The 18426-nt window shown below is 48.0% G+C and overlaps 1 protein-coding gene across 1 annotated transcript; it reads left to right on the plus strand.

The window, feature by feature from the left end:
• The first annotated feature begins 7420 nt into the window (after positions 1-7420).
• LOC108029783 (protein Optix) lies at positions 7421-18426 on the plus strand. Its single transcript, XM_017102293.3, has 4 exons — positions 7421-8318; positions 9375-9493; positions 10498-10747; positions 17144-18426. Exons 1-4 carry the CDS (start codon positions 8032-8034, stop codon positions 17979-17981), a joined length of 1494 nt encoding a protein of 497 aa, XP_016957782.1. The 5' UTR covers positions 7421-8031; the 3' UTR covers positions 17982-18426.

Here is an 18426-nt window from a genome sequence, read left to right on the forward strand (position 1 = left end):
AGCGAGATGGCGGCACCGCGCGTGGGAACGGGACGGAGAGAGCGGCGGCAAGTGGTGCGCAGGCGCATCGAATCAAGCTCATTGCGCATTTGACGCGCTGTTTGACGTTTCCTTTGTGCGCCAGCGGGGCAGGGGCGCGGAAGGGGCGCAGAAGGGATCATTAATTGACACTCCACCTCTAGCTCGTCAACGGCTAGTTTATAATTGCGCGCTGCTCTTTTTTACCTACAGTCAAGACCCGCTTAGGGGGACAGTTGTAGACCCATGTCTGAAACAAATACATGTATCGAACCATTTAGGAGGGTGCCATCCCCACTATCAGCTGTCTGGATATAAGACTTTAGCATCAATTTCTTAATGATGGTGAGCTCCATGACAGTAAATATTTGAGTTATCTTAGATGTTTTATAAAAAAAGTGGGACTAGGAAGGCAGAAGCTTAAATATATTTTATTTCAGTTAGTATTATGTATTAAACTAACCATATGTTTCTTGTCAACGTCAAAACTGACCAGACGCTGAGGCGGTTTTTCAGTAAGGCCCTCTATAGCCCGTGATAACTTAATTCCTACTGTCCCATTGATTTAACATCACAAGTTGGTCAAGCTAGCCAAGGCAGCTTTTACTGTACTCGTTGGCTTTCTTCACCAACGATCGCCGGGCACATGCAAAACCAGAGCATTGATCATTAGTGGTGATTACTTGGAGCATGCACGGTATAACGATGCTTTTTAGCACCGATTAAGACAATCCGAGCTGGCAGGCAGCTATCGCAGTAATTATCCACTTACCGCTTGTTAGACAAGCCCGATTCCGATTCTCATGGCAGCAAAATGTCAATCGCATTGATGAATGTGTTCCCAGGTTGTCTGACCCCCGGGAGGCCCGCTTTCTGATCTTCCCTTCTCTCCCTAAGCCGAAGCACGCATGCATAATTTATATATTTATGGGCAGCAGTATCGCTTCCACAGACCATTTTGGGTCCGATTATTTTGACCAAATATGGCAAATTCGATATTGTCCACAAGGACAAAGAGCGAAACGGGGGAGGAAGGCGGTGCGAAAGGGGGACAGGCAGAGTTCCCCACTGACAGACCCTGGTGTTAATGACTTAATTAAACCACCAGGCAAACCGTCCGATCGGGAGTCGCACTCCAAGTCCGGATCGGTGGCTGCTCCTCCAGTAGTCCGACAATTTCACACTTTTTGCGAGGCAATGGCAATATCAAAAGTGGCACGACTGGAGAGTCTGTCGCAAAAAAGTGCGGCATCCTCAGGTATACACAGCCAGGAACCACAGGGGCGTAGTTTGAGGGTCTTAAAATACTTGTAGTTTCAAAATTGTAGGATGAATTTTTTTTAACGATCTTTTACATGAAAGAACCTTTTATTTTACACAGTTTGAAGATTTTATATTTAAAGCCCCTTAATATAGTTTATCATTTTAAAAACATTGTACTAAGCTCGTTCTTCAGAACTATTCTGTTAAACAAAAAATCATTTTAAAGAGGTAAAAATCTAGTGACGATCGCATCTTCACCAAACCAAAGGTTTGATATTAGTTTTTGTGAGTAAAATAAACACGCTTTCTTAAGCTTCTGATTTGACACCATTCATCAAAAAAAGCTAAACACAGGCTGATTAACTTGCATCCTGAATGTAAAATAAAGTGTATTTATTTAGTGATCGATATTATGGTTCTTAGAAATACCTTCTAATAAGGTGCCGAAAAAAATAAAGTTATCATTTTGAAAAGACCGCCAAAGTCTTGTTTTGCGTATACCTTGAACGGATTTTAACAAATAAGGTGTCATTCGACGCTTTTTAAGTGAGAATAAAACTAGAGTAAAGAGCTTGTGGACTTTGTACTTTTACCCTTTACCGCTCTTTTCCCAAACCAATTGAATAAAAAAAATATTAAAAATAAAGTCTTCGTATGGAATCCTTTTTTATTGGGAAACCATTCGCTTCGTCACTACGTGGACAGCAGTCCACAGTGATCACAAAGATTAAAACCAGGGACCGATTAAGTTAACGTGAACAAGTGTAAAGAGAAATGCTTGATTCATGATGTATCATGGTCTTACAATTAATTTGCCTAAACTCTATAAAGTGTGCTTTTCTAAAAATGAAATATAAAATGAATGAATGAAAAAATGATCTTTATATGCGGCCAACATAATTAAATTATGTTTGTCGAACTTATAAATATTTTAATCTATATTTCTGGGATCTCTATTTCAGTGTACCAGGTTGCTGTGTTGAAGTCCACGTATATTTTTTAAATATTAAAAATTGAAATTGTTATTAGCTCCCCCAGCTCCGCTCCTGACCTGGCCTAATCTCGCACTGGCCAGAAGATTTCACGCATGTTCCGTGCCGCGTATCACTTGACGACGGGATGATGACGATGACGCTGGTGAGGAGGATGCTCGTTCCTCTGCCAGCTCCGCGCCTTCGTCAGTCCGCATGGCTCACCCGAGAGGTGAGTTGATTAATATGCGCAGTGCTGGCCAAACAGTAGCCGCGGCCAAGTGCCGCTGCCCAGCTCCTGCTCCTGATTCCGATGGGCGAGCAGATGACACTGAGCCGCTCGAAAGTCACCATCTCCACTTGACATATCCATTAGGCGGAACAGAACCGGGCGAACAGGGCAGAACAGCCGAAAAGTAAGGGCACAGAGTGCGGTTCTGTTCGGTCTGCGACCACGTCCCCGTCATAATTATTAAACGCAGCTCAATACATTTGCCTCGAATTTCTGGCATTCCTGCGCAACCTAATGCCCAAAGATATTTCTTGGGGCCGCCGCAGCCGCCGTCGGCCTTATGACTATGGAATGCAGCCCAATCGCACCAGGAGCGAGTTGGTTGGGTCGCACGTAGTTGGGTGTCAGGACCGTGGCTTACTCTATGCTTTTGTTGATCAATAACGACTGAATAATGACTGATTGTGTATGGAATACGAAATCTCTTAAGCTGGGATGAGAATATATTATTTTGGATTGATGTTCAATACGAAATGTAAAATTGTATCTCTATTTTCCAAATTGGTTCATGACAATTCCGGATAATTTATTAAATTATTTAATCGTCTGATCGAAGCCGTAAAGCCCAATATACTTCTGTCATCACCGAGCACGGGGTATAAAAATGTGACTGGGACTTTAAGTTCGACTGGGACTCGGGACTCCTCTAGGCTCCTCGCAAGTCTCCACTCTAAACGCCGGCGCGTCTGGAGGAACAGGAACAGGAGCTGGAGCAGCACAGCAAGAACGATGTAAATTAAACGAATACCTTGCCCCAGCGCCGATCTTTCATCATCGATGCCACATCCTGGTCCTGCGCCCGTGAGCCGCCACTTGCTTATGAAGTTATTTCATCTTCGTTTTCAATCACTGAGCCTGCGAGTTCTCCTCCCGATTTATTGAATTTCGTATAAATTAAAATATTAAATATTTTCGGCGACAAAACCTTTTAATTACCCAGTTTGTGGTTCCTCTGTCGTTTGGTATTTTTGCCAAATATTTCATAACCCTCGGGCCAGGTTAACGAACTCTTAGCCAAATGTTGCAAAGGAAATGTTCAAATTAAATTTGGGTCCCTTTTTGAGGGCCCAGGCCCTGGGGTCCTCGTAATAGTATTACAATATATTATTGAGTGTGGGACCACGGGGGTCAGTTATGGCGAAAATAAACGACACTCTGGGAACGCCTATAAAAAATGAAATACGATAAAAAATGATTGACATCGAGGTGTTATTTTCGCCCGATGCCCTTTGAATATTCCACACAACAACCCTCGTCCTCGTCGTCCCACTGTCAGGAATATAAATATTCAGGTACATGGAATCAGATTAAATTATCTTAAACAAATTGAGACGCAGACAAAGGCAACCAAACTTTCTTGCGCCCGAGGGTGGAAAACCCGAAACTAAAAAAGCGAGTACATTTAGATTATGTTTTTGGGGAGACTGTAGACCGGTCACAGCCCCACCATATGTATGTAGGTAGAGCACACTAGACTGCAATAATAGAGACTTACTTTCTGGCCGCGGGCTCCCCATCGAAAGCCAGCCGAGTGCGGTGGTCCCTTTGTTGTTTGCGGTTGCCTTTTGTGTGGCGAGTGGAAAAGCCTTTAAAGCCTGGCCAAGCGCGCATCAAAAATGGCTTTTAATTGCCTTTTAATTGTTTTCGCAAACCGAACTCGGGCGGGCCCTAACGGTTTGCGTATTTGGCCTAATTACACAGCTTATAACGGCCCTCCTCGCAAAATGAAAGGGGTGAGTGCGGCCGCCTTAGAGCGCAAATTTTGTCATTTAATGGCCCACTGGGCGTATGATTTGATTGAGCCAGTGACACAGTTAGCCGGAGTCACTCGCTGCGGGGAAGTCAGCGTCCTCTCGCAGTCGGGTGTTTTGATTAGCACCGCAAGCGCAATTGTCAACAATATGATATTATACGGTGTACTCCGAGTACACCCCAAACGAAAAATCATGGTTCGTTAGGCAATTCAAATGGGATTGCGATTGGTTTTTGGCGTTCGGCAGGCCATAGAAGTGGGTTGAGCTGCACTGACTCACAGATATTTATATAACTGATTGATACACAAAAAAGTGAGAGAAGACTTAAGCATCCTGCTTATTAAACTGTAATAGGCACTGTTTCTAAGATACTCTTATGAACACTTGTACATTGCACATAGTTGAGCGATAGTTTATTTCACCAAGGTGCCACTCCCACTCTAGCGCCCACAAAACTCCATAACGCCAAAACCTGTCTAGAGCCCACACCTTTTATTAATTCTCATGAATTTAAGTGAGAATTTGTTGTTGTATCAATACCCATCCACGTGGAAAAATTAAATTAATTGGGACACATTAAGAAGCTATAAGCAAATAAAATGTGGTATCATCGACTTAAGCGTTCTCTTCCCTTTTTGATTTCCAGTCCATTGATGTTCCTTAGCGAAAAACATTCCTTGGCAGCCTAATAGTGTGCTCTTTTCCGACGATTGCGACCCCGTTCGATTCCCAGGGAGGACAGAAGGGATCAGTAATAAGTTCATCAAATGGTTAAGAGTAAGTGTTCATATTTTTGGCCCTCACCTACATGCAACATGACCAAGGACACCTAAAACTCTACAACAAAAAAATATTTTTTCTTGAAACCTATTTTTAAATCGAACTGAATTATTTGTAAAGCTTATTTCTGTTCCTTACTGGCCGAGCCAATTAGCATAAGATGGTTTTATGAAAATACATTTCCAAATTACTTCTGTAGTGGGTCTGAACCTAATTATATCTCAGCAGCTGTTATCTTTCGTGCCTGTTTCCTTTGAAGTCAGTGTCGCTGCTCGAAACGAATGCCCCGCGGCCTTTGCAGCATTACATTTGCATTTCAGCATGTGTCTGCAGCGGTGTGGCCACGATTCGATTGTATCTCTTACTCCATCCTCAATTGTGGCGCATGAAAGGTGATCGATACCATAATGAGCGCATTCAGAGGACATCGGAAGGGGCAGAGGAGGTGGCGCACATAATGTGGCCAAGAGGGAGCTGGCGCAATGCGTGCCCTATCATCCCGCATCTATAAGACCGTGTCTTACGGCGATGTGCCTGTATCTGTTTCTGAGTCCGTATCTATGTGGCCGATGTCCACACATACGCAGCGCTTGTCGCTCTCGTAATGCAATTGTCCAAAATGCTCAACCAACTACTCAAAAAGTCATCGTTCAGATTTAACAAGCTGAGGGTGAGCAGGGTGGTGGGGCTTTTCAGGGGGAGGGGTGGTGGCGGAGAGTGAATGAGACGGAGCGAGTCAGGCAGCGATGGCGGTGTCTGTGTAGTTGTGTTTGCACGCTGTACATGCGCCTATACATGTACCTTTACGTTGGTGTTGTAGGTAAAAGCTGGAGGGGTGGCAGAGGGCGGTGGGTGACGAGAGGGCGCCAGTGGGAGGCGCCTCGCTTGAAGCCGGCGGCCACACTTTTCGAAAACTCATTTACTCGTGGCATGTAAACAACTAATCTGTTAACACTCCGGACAACAGCGCGAACGATACATTAGCGTGTTCTCGGCCCCCGCAGCCGACACCTCCCGCTCCCCTCCTGGGTATTTCCGGCTCCTGCCAAGCCAGGAGAATGATGAAGCACCAAAGCCGACAGCCACACCACTGCTACAAACCAGCACCAGTGACAGCGCCACAATAAAAACTTTTGCTCGTGAATATTTCCCTTATGCGACGGGCATAATCAAAAGTTCCCTTTTTGCCAAAATGAAAACGTGATTTTCTCTTCTGTCATGCATATAGCCGTATATATACGCCAAGCAAGAGGGTTGGAGGTTCGTCCTGGCATAAGGATATGGCTCACAGGGGCAGAGGAAGGGACCTGAACGGGGGAAACCGAGGGCGAGGAGGTGTGGAGGGAAGAGGCGGCGGTAGAGGTTGCCAGACCACATGGTGTCAAACATTTTGCTACACTTACACAATATGCTTCGCTTACTGTGGCGAGAAACCAATGGAAAGGGGTTCCCAAAGAAGGTACTAGAATATCAAAGCATTTTGTTTATTCACCAAAATACGAATGAACATTGGGGTATCAACGCTTGGACCTATACAACCCATAGTGGTTGGGAAGTTAGGTTTAGTTGCCGTATGCCAGAACATGTATTGATCGCTTTCCGAAAATGTCCTACGCCAGCCCTGAATTGACGTAATGGCGTCTGTAAGGAAATCCCATCTAATTTGGCCGCAAATAAACATAATCCGCCCGATCTCGTCCCACTGTGCGGCTGTTCGGGTGCCTGACGGCTCTGCTGGGTTGTTTTATTTGATTTCTTTATCAGTATCTGAGCTGCCTTCCCGGCGTCTCACCCCTCGGCGGTGGTGCCACCCAGTCCCAGGGCCGGTTCCAGAGCAGCACTCCCTCCCCGTTCGAAAGCCCTATTGTGCGGCCCGTTGTTATCCTGAAACTGCAACTGTATTTGTTCCCCTGGGCCGGTGTGCGTGCGGCTCTTATGTACGATTCATTTAAACGAGACCCGTGAAGGCGATGCCACCACCGAGGTGGCGGGAAGGAGACGCCAATGGAAGCGGCTGCCTTGGAAAGCCGTGTGCCAGAGCGAGACGTCCGTAGAGCGGCACGAACCACGCCCACCCGAGCGGCCCATGGTATGGTGGTGCTTCGGTAGTATCCGTATCCGCATCTGCTCGCGTATCTGTGTGCGGCAAACTGGTTGTGGCCTGGTATTGGTGCCAACTCGTTTCTGTTTCCATATCTTTGGCCACATCGTATCTGTGTCCGCCCGTGTATCCGTATCTGCAGCTGTATCTGTATCTGTATCTGGATATGCATCTGTATCTGTGTCTGTTTCTGCAGCTGGCAGGCGGTAGCAGTGAGCAGTGGCAGCCGGAGAGCCAGAGTATCTGTATCTGTGGCGCGTCATTGTTGTGCTGCTACTGCCGCTGCTGCTGCTACCGCCTCTGCCGATACAGCTCCATAGCCTCGATAGCTTCTATAGCTTCTGTGCCGTTGCCGTTGCCGTCGCCTAGTGGGCAGCTCAGTTACAAGACCATTATTTGACGTATTTTTGCGCGCTCGGTTGGTCGTTTGGTTGGTCGCTCTCTCGGTCGTCGGATCGGTTATATCCATAGCCCACAGCCAAAGCCAGAGCCCCCCTTTTGCTTCGATGTGGAGCAGCAGTTGCGCTCCGTTCGTGGACCGGGCACGGGTATCGCATTCATGAGCTGGCTCATTGGCAATCATTTGGATTCGTACGCCAGTCGAACCAGTGGCCACCTCACACATCCAGATGGTACATGCAACGATCGCGCGTGAACAGTGCTAGCCCTAACCCAATCCAAACCGTAAACCCTATCCGATCGGATCGAAAACGACAGTGCTAGTGAAGAGCAACCCAGAAACAGAGCCAAGGAATTGAATTAGTGACTAAACCAGTGTAGTGCCCAGCAAGATTGCTTCGTTTCGGTGGAGAGTAGTATGCCAATTTGTTCACAGTGGATTCAACGAATAAAATGGCCGTTGGACCGACGGAGGGCAAACAGCCGCCCTCAGAGAGCTTCTCGCCCACGCACCACCAGATTATAGCCCCCAGCCCCATCCTGGCCGTTCCAACGCTGGCCTTCTCCGCCGCCCAGGTGGAGATCGTGTGCAAGACGCTCGAGGACTCCGGCGACATCGAGCGGTTGGCCCGCTTCCTGTGGAGCCTGCCGGTGGCCCTGCCCAACATGCACGAGATCCTCAACTGCGAGGCGGTGCTCCGGGCCCGCGCAGTGGTCGCCTACCATGTGGGCAACTTCAGGTAGGATGGCTTCTCGAGACGGGGCAGACAAAAGCCCCCGGCTCGAATGACACACTCCCACTACCCCAGTACCCCAGTATCCCAGTATGCCAGAATCCCAGCCTCGCTCCTGATTAACCCCGACGAGCGGACGCTCGGTCATCCGATAGTTTTCCATAGCGACAGCTTAATGAGGGCACAATGAGCCGCCAAATTAATAAACAAAGGAATTAATTTACTAATTAAAGAACTCGCTACCCAAGGCAGCTACCCAAAGCCAAGTGGAGCAGGCTTGATTAATAAAACACCGACCGAACAATAGGTTCCACGTCAGGATCGGGGTTTCGGCTTCCGTCGCCACGACAAAATATAGTCTCACATTACACTCGAGCTTCTAAGACAACCGGAAACAATTCGCTCGAAGGGAATTTCGCAATAAGCCACCAGCCCTCGCAAAGAATGGCGGAAGATTAGCTTTTTCGGCTGTCGTCGGGGGAGACTTAGCCTTGTGATCTTCGGCTAGACAAGCCAGCCATTTAGCTCGTTGCGAAGTGGGCAAACAGGTCCCCCAGGTCGCAACGGCAATCGATATCGACAATTACCCGATCGGCTCAGGCAGTCGCATCTATAAACGGTTGCATCAGGTTTTGCATCTCATCTATGTCACATCAAATAAGCTGACTGCGGCTCGAACAGCTATGTAATTCGAGTATAATCAATCAATGCCCAGACTCGTATACATGGCCTGCCCATGCATATACGGATCTGCCGATGCAAGTGATTTGATTGCTTTGACTTGGTAAATAAACGACTTCCAATTAAAATCATTTGACGTACTCAACTGAGCTGTCAGCGCCAGTGACGACAATAAATGCTTATGAAATTGTTTCAAAATACATATGGCTGGCTTAGGCCGCCCGTCGAGCGAGGGGTGTGGAAACTGGGAGGGATGGCTTTCACAGCGGGACTCCAGCGAATCCCAGAGGGTTGATGGGGTTGAACGCAAGCCAGCCCGGCAAATTCGGGGCATTAACTTTAAGCACTGCTCCGGACACTCACAGGACACTCTCTTTTCAGGGAACTTTATGCAATAATAGAGAATCATAAGTTTACTAAGGCGTCCTACGGCAAGCTGCAGGCCATGTGGCTGGAGGCCCACTACATTGAGGCCGAGAAACTGCGCGGTCGATCACTGGGTGAGTAAAGCAACTGTCCAACTATCCATAACTAAGTACCACTAGGACGACCACTAGACTGATTACTCAGTCAGTCAAGGGGGAAACCCAAATCAACCAGAGGTTACTCTTTCCAAACCAAGAAGAAGTCAAACCTGAACTGATTTCTATATCGTGGACTTGCATAACTCACATTATCAATGGGGTTATAAGTCACTTAATCGAAACAAAGCTCCGAATTTACATACGATTTCTTTTACCTTAATTTTAACATAGGGACGAGGGAGCAGTCTTGGCTAAAGCATTAACAAAATGCTTAATTCAAATCTGTGACAAAACGAATGGATCCCAGAATTTACAAGTCTTACGTACAATAACATTATATATTTTGATTATTTAATATTTTATATATCACTCTTAAAGCTTGATTTTAGGTTAAAAGTTTGGGCGTAGCCGTTGGTCAACAGGTCGGGTACGAAATATTTTAAGACCTAAACTTGTTAGAATGAACAGCAGGGACTATCTAACGTTTTTTAAAACCAGTTTCTCTGCACCAAGTGCCTTTATAGTTGTTTCAAGAGGTTGTTCGATTAGCCTAACAGGAATTTACCATAATGGACTTTGACTTAAGATTCTTAACAAAGCTTTAACCCTTAAGCTATGTAAAACATAAAATACCTATATAATGTTACACTTTATAGCTTAATCAATGTCTTTGCTGAAAGTAAACTACGTTAAAATTCTTCTGCATTATCGAATATCAGAAAATGGTAGCATTTAAATAATTATTACCATGCGTTAAAAAATAGAACTTAATTAGGAAAGTTATTAGGTTTAATCAAGAGAAAAAATGTTTACGAAGTTTGTCTGATTCAGAAATGATGAACAAATATTTAGATAAATCTGCGTTAAAGCTTATCAGAAATAATAGGTGGAAATTGTACTTGAACGATCCGACTAAAACATGCAATGCAACTTCCATTTTATTTATGAATACCTAATTAAAGCCCACTGCTACTTTCCAGGTCCCGTGGACAAGTATCGGGTGCGAAAGAAGTTCCCCCTGCCGCCGACTATCTGGGACGGGGAGCAGAAGACGCACTGCTTCAAGGAGCGGACGCGGAGCCTACTGCGCGAATGGTACCTACAGGATCCCTATCCGAACCCCACCAAGAAGCGGGAGCTGGCCAAGGCCACCGGCCTGAATCCCACGCAAGTGGGCAACTGGTTCAAGAACCGCCGCCAGCGGGATCGGGCAGCTGCGGCCAAGAATCGGTGAGTTGTCGACCGCCTCCGTTAGCCATTAGAGTTAGAGTTTGGGTCTAGAAGAGTTGGTAACTCGATCGGGGACGGGCAGGGTAAGTCGATATCATCCTCCGGAGAGTGGGTGCAGCGGCGGTGGGCAGTGGGGCAGTGGGGGATCGCACAGGAGCGTTTCCATTTCATTGATCCGTGCCGATCTGCGGCAGCGGTGGCGGCACCCAGTGAAGCGTTCTCGATTTCTGCTGTTTGTTGCGGTCGTCGCTTTTGGCCACATTAAACTGACCGCCGACGATGACGATCGGCATGGGTCTTGGTCTTGGCCTGGCCATAACTCTGGAGGAGACGACGATCACGATGATGATGATGACAGTGTAAACGCAGCTCATGCTCCAGCTGGAAAGGTGCAACCGCTTGCAAAATATGGAGAAGTTAAAACTCGACCAATTCGCGCGAAGTTGAAATGAAGAAGACCCGCTCGAAGTGAAAGAAGGCAGTTTAAGTGGAATGACACTGCAAGAAAACTCAGATCTCAAGTCGAAATCGTAGTCCACTCAAGTGTTTGGCTGCTCCTGCAGATGCGCAAATATTTCAAGTTCTACCTGCTCAGAAACCACGGGGAGAGAGAAAAGGAAAAGTAAAAGAAATCGAGACAACGTTTGGCATTCCTTGGAAACCTCGCAGCCCGAGAGATCCCGTCCAGAGATCCGTCCCGTGTTTATTAAGTTAGGAGCAGCCTCGTCTCAAATTGAATGAATCTGCACAAAGCGCCAAGCGAGGCCCCAAAAATAAGGAGAATACAAATAAAGACTAAAAACCAGATGCGAGCGGGTCATTAGTTAAAATGATGGCGATTATTTCGCTTGTAAAGCAGCAGCCACGGATACGCGGCCATTACAACTCCATCCGCACTCGATGCGCGGATCCCAGTCGAATTCGAGTTTTTCGAGGTTTCGTGAAGTCATCGTGTTATTAAGCAGCGTCGGCAAAGCCCAGAGATGAGACAAAAAGGCGCACTGCAGATACGAAATACATACATATAAAATATGAAATTAAAAGCCGTTCATATGCGACGGCCAGACAGCTTCGACAGCGCCAGGCGGCAGACAGGGGTGGCCAAGGGGGGAGCAGGGAGGAAAGGGGCCCAGACCATTCTAACCGGCGACCAAGACCAGGCCCAAACAGGCGCTGACTGTTCAAGCATTGTGCGCTGAAAATTGTTAACATTTTTGCTACTGCACTTGTGCGAACGAGTGGGAATCGAGAGCAGAGGGCCAAGCTCGCGCACCGAATCTTAAACACCCTTGCATGGAAATCGTTCCCAAAAGGGAATCTAAGCCGTGATTGCTTTAAAGTGCCAGCGCTTTCCAGGAGCGTATTCGGGCTTACAACTGTTGGGAAAACCTACTTTGCAAATGATTCTCATTTCGCCATTCACTTTATATTGAAATATTTCTTAAGCGTAACAATTTTAAATTCTGATATTAGGCCGTTCCAAGAATATGGTTGGTTTGAAAAATATCCGGCTAAGGGCCGACAACATAGTTTTCCTATTCAGCACTACCTCTCCCCTAAACCAATTTTATTTCATAATTACTTTAGATACTGAAATGTTGGTGATTCTATAAACGGCAGTAACAGTATTCAAAACTTTAACGGACAAGAAGGCTTTTAAGTCCGGTGAAATAAACTGATCTTCTATCCAAACTGTAGTTTTTCAACCCATTTAAAGATGTCATGGCCCAAAAACGTTAGCCAGATGTAACCACCGGATAAGTGGTGCAAATTCCTGCTCAAAGCAGGAACACCCCCGGGAAGGGCAAAGAAAAGGCAGCTGGAGCTGGGAAACGAGATCGTGAAGGCAGAAGGAGCCGCGATGTCAAACGGCTTTGTGGCCGGGACGAGATGGTAAATCAATCAAATGCACAGCTCCCATCCACTCCATTAGAAAGGCTGCGAGGCAGAGAAAGGCAGCGGCCCGTTTCCCGCTCCCGAATTGAGTAATTAAGACATCGGAGATTGATCGACTCAACTCAACTTAACTCGACTTCAGTCGCCACGGCGGAAACTTGGCGCTGCAAGCTTGTCATGCTCTGATGCCTCCAACTCCAACCACCAAGAGGCCATTGCAGGTGGAGTGCAGTTGCAGTTGCAGTTGCAAGATATTCAAAATCAAGATTGCCGCGCATTATACAGGAATTCTGGGGAGCATCTGAATGGGCTGCCGTATCTCACAGATGCCCCAGTCATCACCATTTGTCTGATTCAGCAGAACCCCTTGAGGCGTGCAAGGCCCATTGAGGAGCGGATGGGAACGCAATTAAACTGGCATAGCTGCAACTTGGACATCGATTCGGCTATTACGCTCTAAGCCACTGGCACAGCACTAGGGAATGCATCTCAGTGGTTCCCTATTTAAAAATTGGATAGATTACTCCGTATATATTTGCTAACAATACTGCAATTACTTCTTAATGGAAAACCGGTAAATGCAAAACGATTTGTGTTCCGAAATACATGTTTGCCTACTAATTGTCCAACTGCTCGTGTGAGTCACAAAACATTTCACAAATCGTTGGAGAAGCTTCTATTGTGCCAATTCATTAAGCCGGAGCCCCGTCTCGAGACTTGATTTTGATCAATTACAATTGCCACTCGACGATGCACGACAGCGATACGAAGCTCTTGGCCAAGCGGAGCGCCCGATTCAAATGTATCCAATGGATCCAATGAGTCCGCTGAATCCGCCTCGCGCCGATGGTTTTATTGCGTGAATTACCAGGCAAGCGAAATGCGTGGCTCGTGGCAGCCACTGGAGATGGAGATGAGATTCGCCCACATCCGACCAGCCGTCCATCCGCTTCGAGCACAAGCGGTGGCCAAATTAGGAGCACAGTGGGCGTCGGGCATCGGGCGATTTGTCAGGGACCCAGAACACGAAATATAGCAATATTCGGGCAACCGAGTGAAGTGTAATAACGTTGAGCACCCAGCAAATATGTTGTAAATGTCAATTATCAATCAAATCAACAAACACGCACTTGGGGCAGGAATACAGAGAACAAGCAGATGACCAGGGACTACATTTGGAGAGGTTTTCCCATCGATTCTCAGCCTCTCGGCAGCCGCTCTCGAATTCTAATGAAGAAAGGAAGATGCAGAAGCAGATATTCCCATCCCCATCCCCATCCCTGGCCATCTCCAACCATTGTCAATATCCGAGTCGGAGGGCCCACTTGTCCGAGCGCTCGGACAGGGCCCTCGAGCCCCATAAGTACCCATACCATCCATGCCCGTGAACGAGATGCGATCCGAGGGAGCTGAGCCCGGGCCACTCGACGCTGTTTGCACAACACCAACTACCGTTTTCGGTGGCTTGTGAGAAAAATATACAACCAGCTCTCCAATGGGAGCAGAGGCTGGAGTTCCCCGAAGTACACGGAGAGAAACTTTTACCCGCTATAACAATAACTGGTTTGCGTTATTAGCTGACTATCAAGTAGCTTTCAACGGATCGAAGGAGTGTTTCAGTAAATATTACAGCGTAAAGGGAAATGTTATCCTGGTCGGCTTTCTGGAGTGACAGTTATAGTGAAAGTTAGCCCTCACCGGAGTCCATACCCTGTTCGAAAAGATTCCTTAAAGAGTGGAACGAACAAATTCAGTGCACAAGAGCTTGGTCACCTTTCAGCGTAGCAGCACTATTTTGTTTCGGTGCACCATTGCCTGAGCTCGAAGAATGAACTGAACGGCTGAGAAGCTTCAATGTCGGACACTTCAATGCCGCATAGAAAGTGTATTAAAGAAATTAATAAGAAGTCAGGTCCGCGGCATCATCATCGGCAGTCGGATGACTCTTTATCGACGGCTGGCTGGCTGGATGGATTGTAGCTTGTTGGACGGCTGGCTTGCTGGGCAGGCAGCAACACCGGATGCGGCCTTTGTCCAATTGACAAGTGAAAGAGGCTCGACAAATAAGCGGAGTGGCGGCGGAACAGAGCACTCCGGCCCAAGGGTTGGAAATATTCAAATGCGAGCAAATTTAAATCCCGTTTGTCAACAGATCTCTCGGCCGGGGAAGAGGAATAAATATAAAATAAATGTTGATTGTATTTAGGACCCCTGGGACCGCCGACTGCTCTTACTGCCGCTGCTAACTGCTCACGCCTGTCCAAATATTTACACAATTTACGGCATTCACTTTGAATTGACACAATTATTGGAAATACTCCTGGAGAGCCTTGCAATTTTCCGCCTGATTTTGTCGCGCTGTTGACTCTGTATTACCTGCAGGTTCACTGGTTCCTCCGTCTAGCTGGTTTTCGGTCTTTAGGCCATTTTTAAGGCGGGCATCTTTTGTTGGTCTAGCGGATCGTGTTACTGCTGCCCGGCATTCTTTGCAGCCTGAATGGGTTTCAGTTCGCTTTCGGCTCGGTTCGAGTCGACTCGACTCGACTCGATTCGAATCGGAATCCCCATCTTCTGACATGAGCCGATTAAGGAACATTTCAATGGTCTCGGGTTACTCGCAGAGCCAGCCCTTTCGGCTGGCCATGTCCAAGCGGGTAATTACATACGTGTCATTTCAGTTAGGAGAGGTTAGGTGCCACGGGGTATCCGATTTCAGTAAACCCTTGCCCTTGTCCTGGCCCCGTACTCCTCCGTAAGCCGTAAGCCTCTCGCTGCCAAGTCAATTGGGTGGAAAATGTATATCATATTCGTGCATCCAAGTTTTCGGTTTCTGGGCTCAAGCCGAGCGTGCCAGGCCCCAGCAAGTCGCTCCAGTCGTGCGTGAAAGTGGCCTTGAGTCGCCCGTGCCAAAAATCTGGCTAGCAGAAGCAATCGCAGGGACCTTAGCACATTGCTGCGGTAGGGTTTCGCCTTGTCGACCCACCGCTCCGCTCTACGATCGAGCTAGATGCTCCGATTGCCTAAATTCGAAAAGCGTTTGCGTTTTTTTAATCGAAAAGTAATTTAGGCATGGATTCTCTTTAGCAGACAATATCTATAAAAGATATTCAGTTTTGAACCTAAGTATGAAACCAATTTGGCTTATTGTATATTTTTTATACGGATTGATTTGAATTTTTTCCAAAGTTCCTCCCTTCAGTATTCTCATAAGCTACTTCCAAAGTTTCACCGTATTGACCCGCCACACGCAGATTGCTGCCTATGTTCCCATAGTTAGGTTCCAATTACCCAAATCCAATATCCGAGAACACAAAAATAAGCCGAGAAACCTTTCTAATCGGAAGGCCATTTCGGGAGTATCCCAGCAGCGGGCAGTCCGATCGCCTGGCTAGGCCAACAATTCATCAGGCTGTGAGTGATCCATCAAGTTGGCACATTAGGCAGCTAAACGTTTTAGTGCTCCTCTCGAGGGCGAAAGACAAAGGCCCAGAAAGGTAGCCGCAGATACATTTCGCAGCTCCGACTGAGCCGCGGTGGTGGTGTCTCTGCTCCCGCATCCAGAGTGCCGGGGAGCACCATTAATCACACAACACGAGCCGCTCCAGGATCTCGCAGGCAGCCAGAAGGGGAACAAATTGCAGCAAGTTGAGCGAATCCTAACCGATAATTATGGCATTGCAGGAGTCGTGGCGTGATGGCAAATGATGATGTATATGAGAATGCTTCTCCGCCCCTGCTGGCCACGTAGAGATCTCCCCTTCCTCCTCCTCCTCCTGCTGGTGGTAAGTCCATGGCGGCTAATCAAGTCATCTCCTGGTCAGATGGCGCGTCTTTTGTTTTGGCCACAGACGATTTATCTCAAGCATGTGTGAAAGTTGTGTCAGATTTATGAGCCGCCTCCCCTGTTGCGGCCCCTCCCCCTTTGACCCCTGCGGCTGCGGGCAGCGACAAATGGGCCGTCCTAATGGGCGTTTAACCGCAGCCACTGCAACTGTCCAGCATCGACTAATTAACGATGCCGACGCCGATTCCGAGGCCTGATGTCTTCATGTGGCACGGCGGAAAATAGCCGAGAAACTGTGAATGTGAATGAGTGAATGTCAGAGGGAAAGGCCCAGGCAATCGAACCTCTCGAATTCTCTCAGCATTTCGATCAGTTACGGCTTTTACCTAAAGCTACATGCTTATAGACCGCTAAAAAGCTAGATCTTTAATCATACGATTAAGATATTTATAAAAATAACATTACCTTGATGTAATTCAATTTTCAAGCTTACAAGTTTCTTTCTTCTGCCAAATTGGTAATCTAAAACTAAACTAGGTGTATAACAAATGTATATAACTTATATATATTTGGGTAAAAAGGAATGTTTCTTTATCACAATGTTGTAATGGGACACGATGTAGAGTAAGAGTAAGGGAGAAGCGGCAACTTTCCCAAGAAAATTGGTTATACTCGCACCAACTGCTAACTTACTCCTTGTTTTTTCTTCTTTCCAGCATCCAGCACAGCCAGAACTCGGGGATGGGCTGCCGCAGCCGGCGGGCGGACGGAGGAGCCGCCTCGCCGACGCCCTCGGACAGCTCCGACTCGGACATCTCGCTGGGCACCCATTCGCCGGTGCCCAGCAGCCTGCAGCTGCAGCACAGTCCGGGCAGCACCTCCAACGGGGCCAACGACCGCGAGGAGAGCCTCAGCGTGGACGACGATAAGCCGCGGGACCTGAGCGGGTCGCTGCCGCTGCCCCTCTCCCTGCCCCTGCCGCTGGCCTCGCCCACCCACACGCCGCCCCAGCTGCCGGCGGGCTATGGGGGCGGGGCGGGCGGAGTTCACGGGGGACCGCTCACAGCCCCCGGCTGCCTGCCGCCTTTCAAACTGGACGCTGCCACCAGCTTGTTCAGCGCCGGCTGTTACCTGCAGAGCTTCAGCAACCTGAAGGAGATGTCCCAGCAGTTCCCCATACAGCCGATCGTTCTGCGCCCGCACCCGCAGCTGCCGCAGCCACTGGCCTTGAACGGGGGCTCCGGCGGACCACCACTGCATCATCCGGCCTACGCGGCTGCCTACAGTGTGGAGTGCATTCCGGGCCACGGGCCACCACATCCGCCCCCGAAGCTGAGGATCAACTCACCGGAGAAGCTCAACTCCACGGCGGTGGCGGCGGCGGCTTCGGGAGGAGCAGGAGGAGGAGGGGCAGGGGCAGGAGGAGGAGGCGGAGGCGGAAACCATCACCATGAGCCCACCACAACGGGCTACCACCACAGTGGCCAGCTGCTGCTCCATCGACCCTTCTCCACGTCGCCGGAGCTGAAGCACAGTGCTCCCGAGATCACATGATATCAGCGGGTCTGAGGCGTCCACCTATGAGCCCACCCACCCGGATCACACTCGTCCCCATCCCCACCAGCCCCGAAGCACTAAGGCCCAGCTATTCAGATTGTTTCAATTGTATCTCTAAGTTAGCCCGTAGTTAAGCGCGTCCCAGCGGCAGAGTTCGAGCAATAAGCGATCGGCACTGTTTCCTATATCATCCATAATTACCTTTACCTCTACCTATACCTATGCCGTTATCCAGCAGCAGCAAATCGAAGGCGTCGCACACTCACTCTTCAAAGATAGCCATTTAAGCCGAATTGGAAATGAGACACAAATTTAGCGGCATTCAGCAGGCGACACGTTTTCATTCTAATTTGTGTGTGTGTACGTATTTGTAAATAGAGTTTAAGTATGCAAATCATAGAGCTTACGTATACATTTAGATTGCAATAAAAACCGAATGAAC

This window comes from Drosophila biarmipes, chromosome 2R, assembly GCF_025231255.1.
Source record: "Drosophila biarmipes strain raj3 chromosome 2R, RU_DBia_V1.1, whole genome shotgun sequence".
NCBI lineage: Eukaryota > Metazoa > Arthropoda > Insecta > Diptera > Drosophilidae > Drosophila > Drosophila biarmipes.

Excerpts from the sequence above, each read along its gene's own strand:
- LOC108029783 (XM_017102293.3), top strand. The coding sequence starts at position 8,032 with ATGGCCGTTGGACCGACGGAGGGCAAACAGCCGCCCTCAGAGAGCTTC. Across the intron at positions 8,319-9,374 it reads TACCATGTGGGCAACTTCAG|GGAACTTTATGCAATAATAG; the intron begins GTAGGATGGCTT and ends CTCTCTTTTCAG. Across the intron at positions 10,748-17,143 it reads GCAGCTGCGGCCAAGAATCG|CATCCAGCACAGCCAGAACT; the intron begins GTGAGTTGTCGA and ends TCTTCTTTCCAG.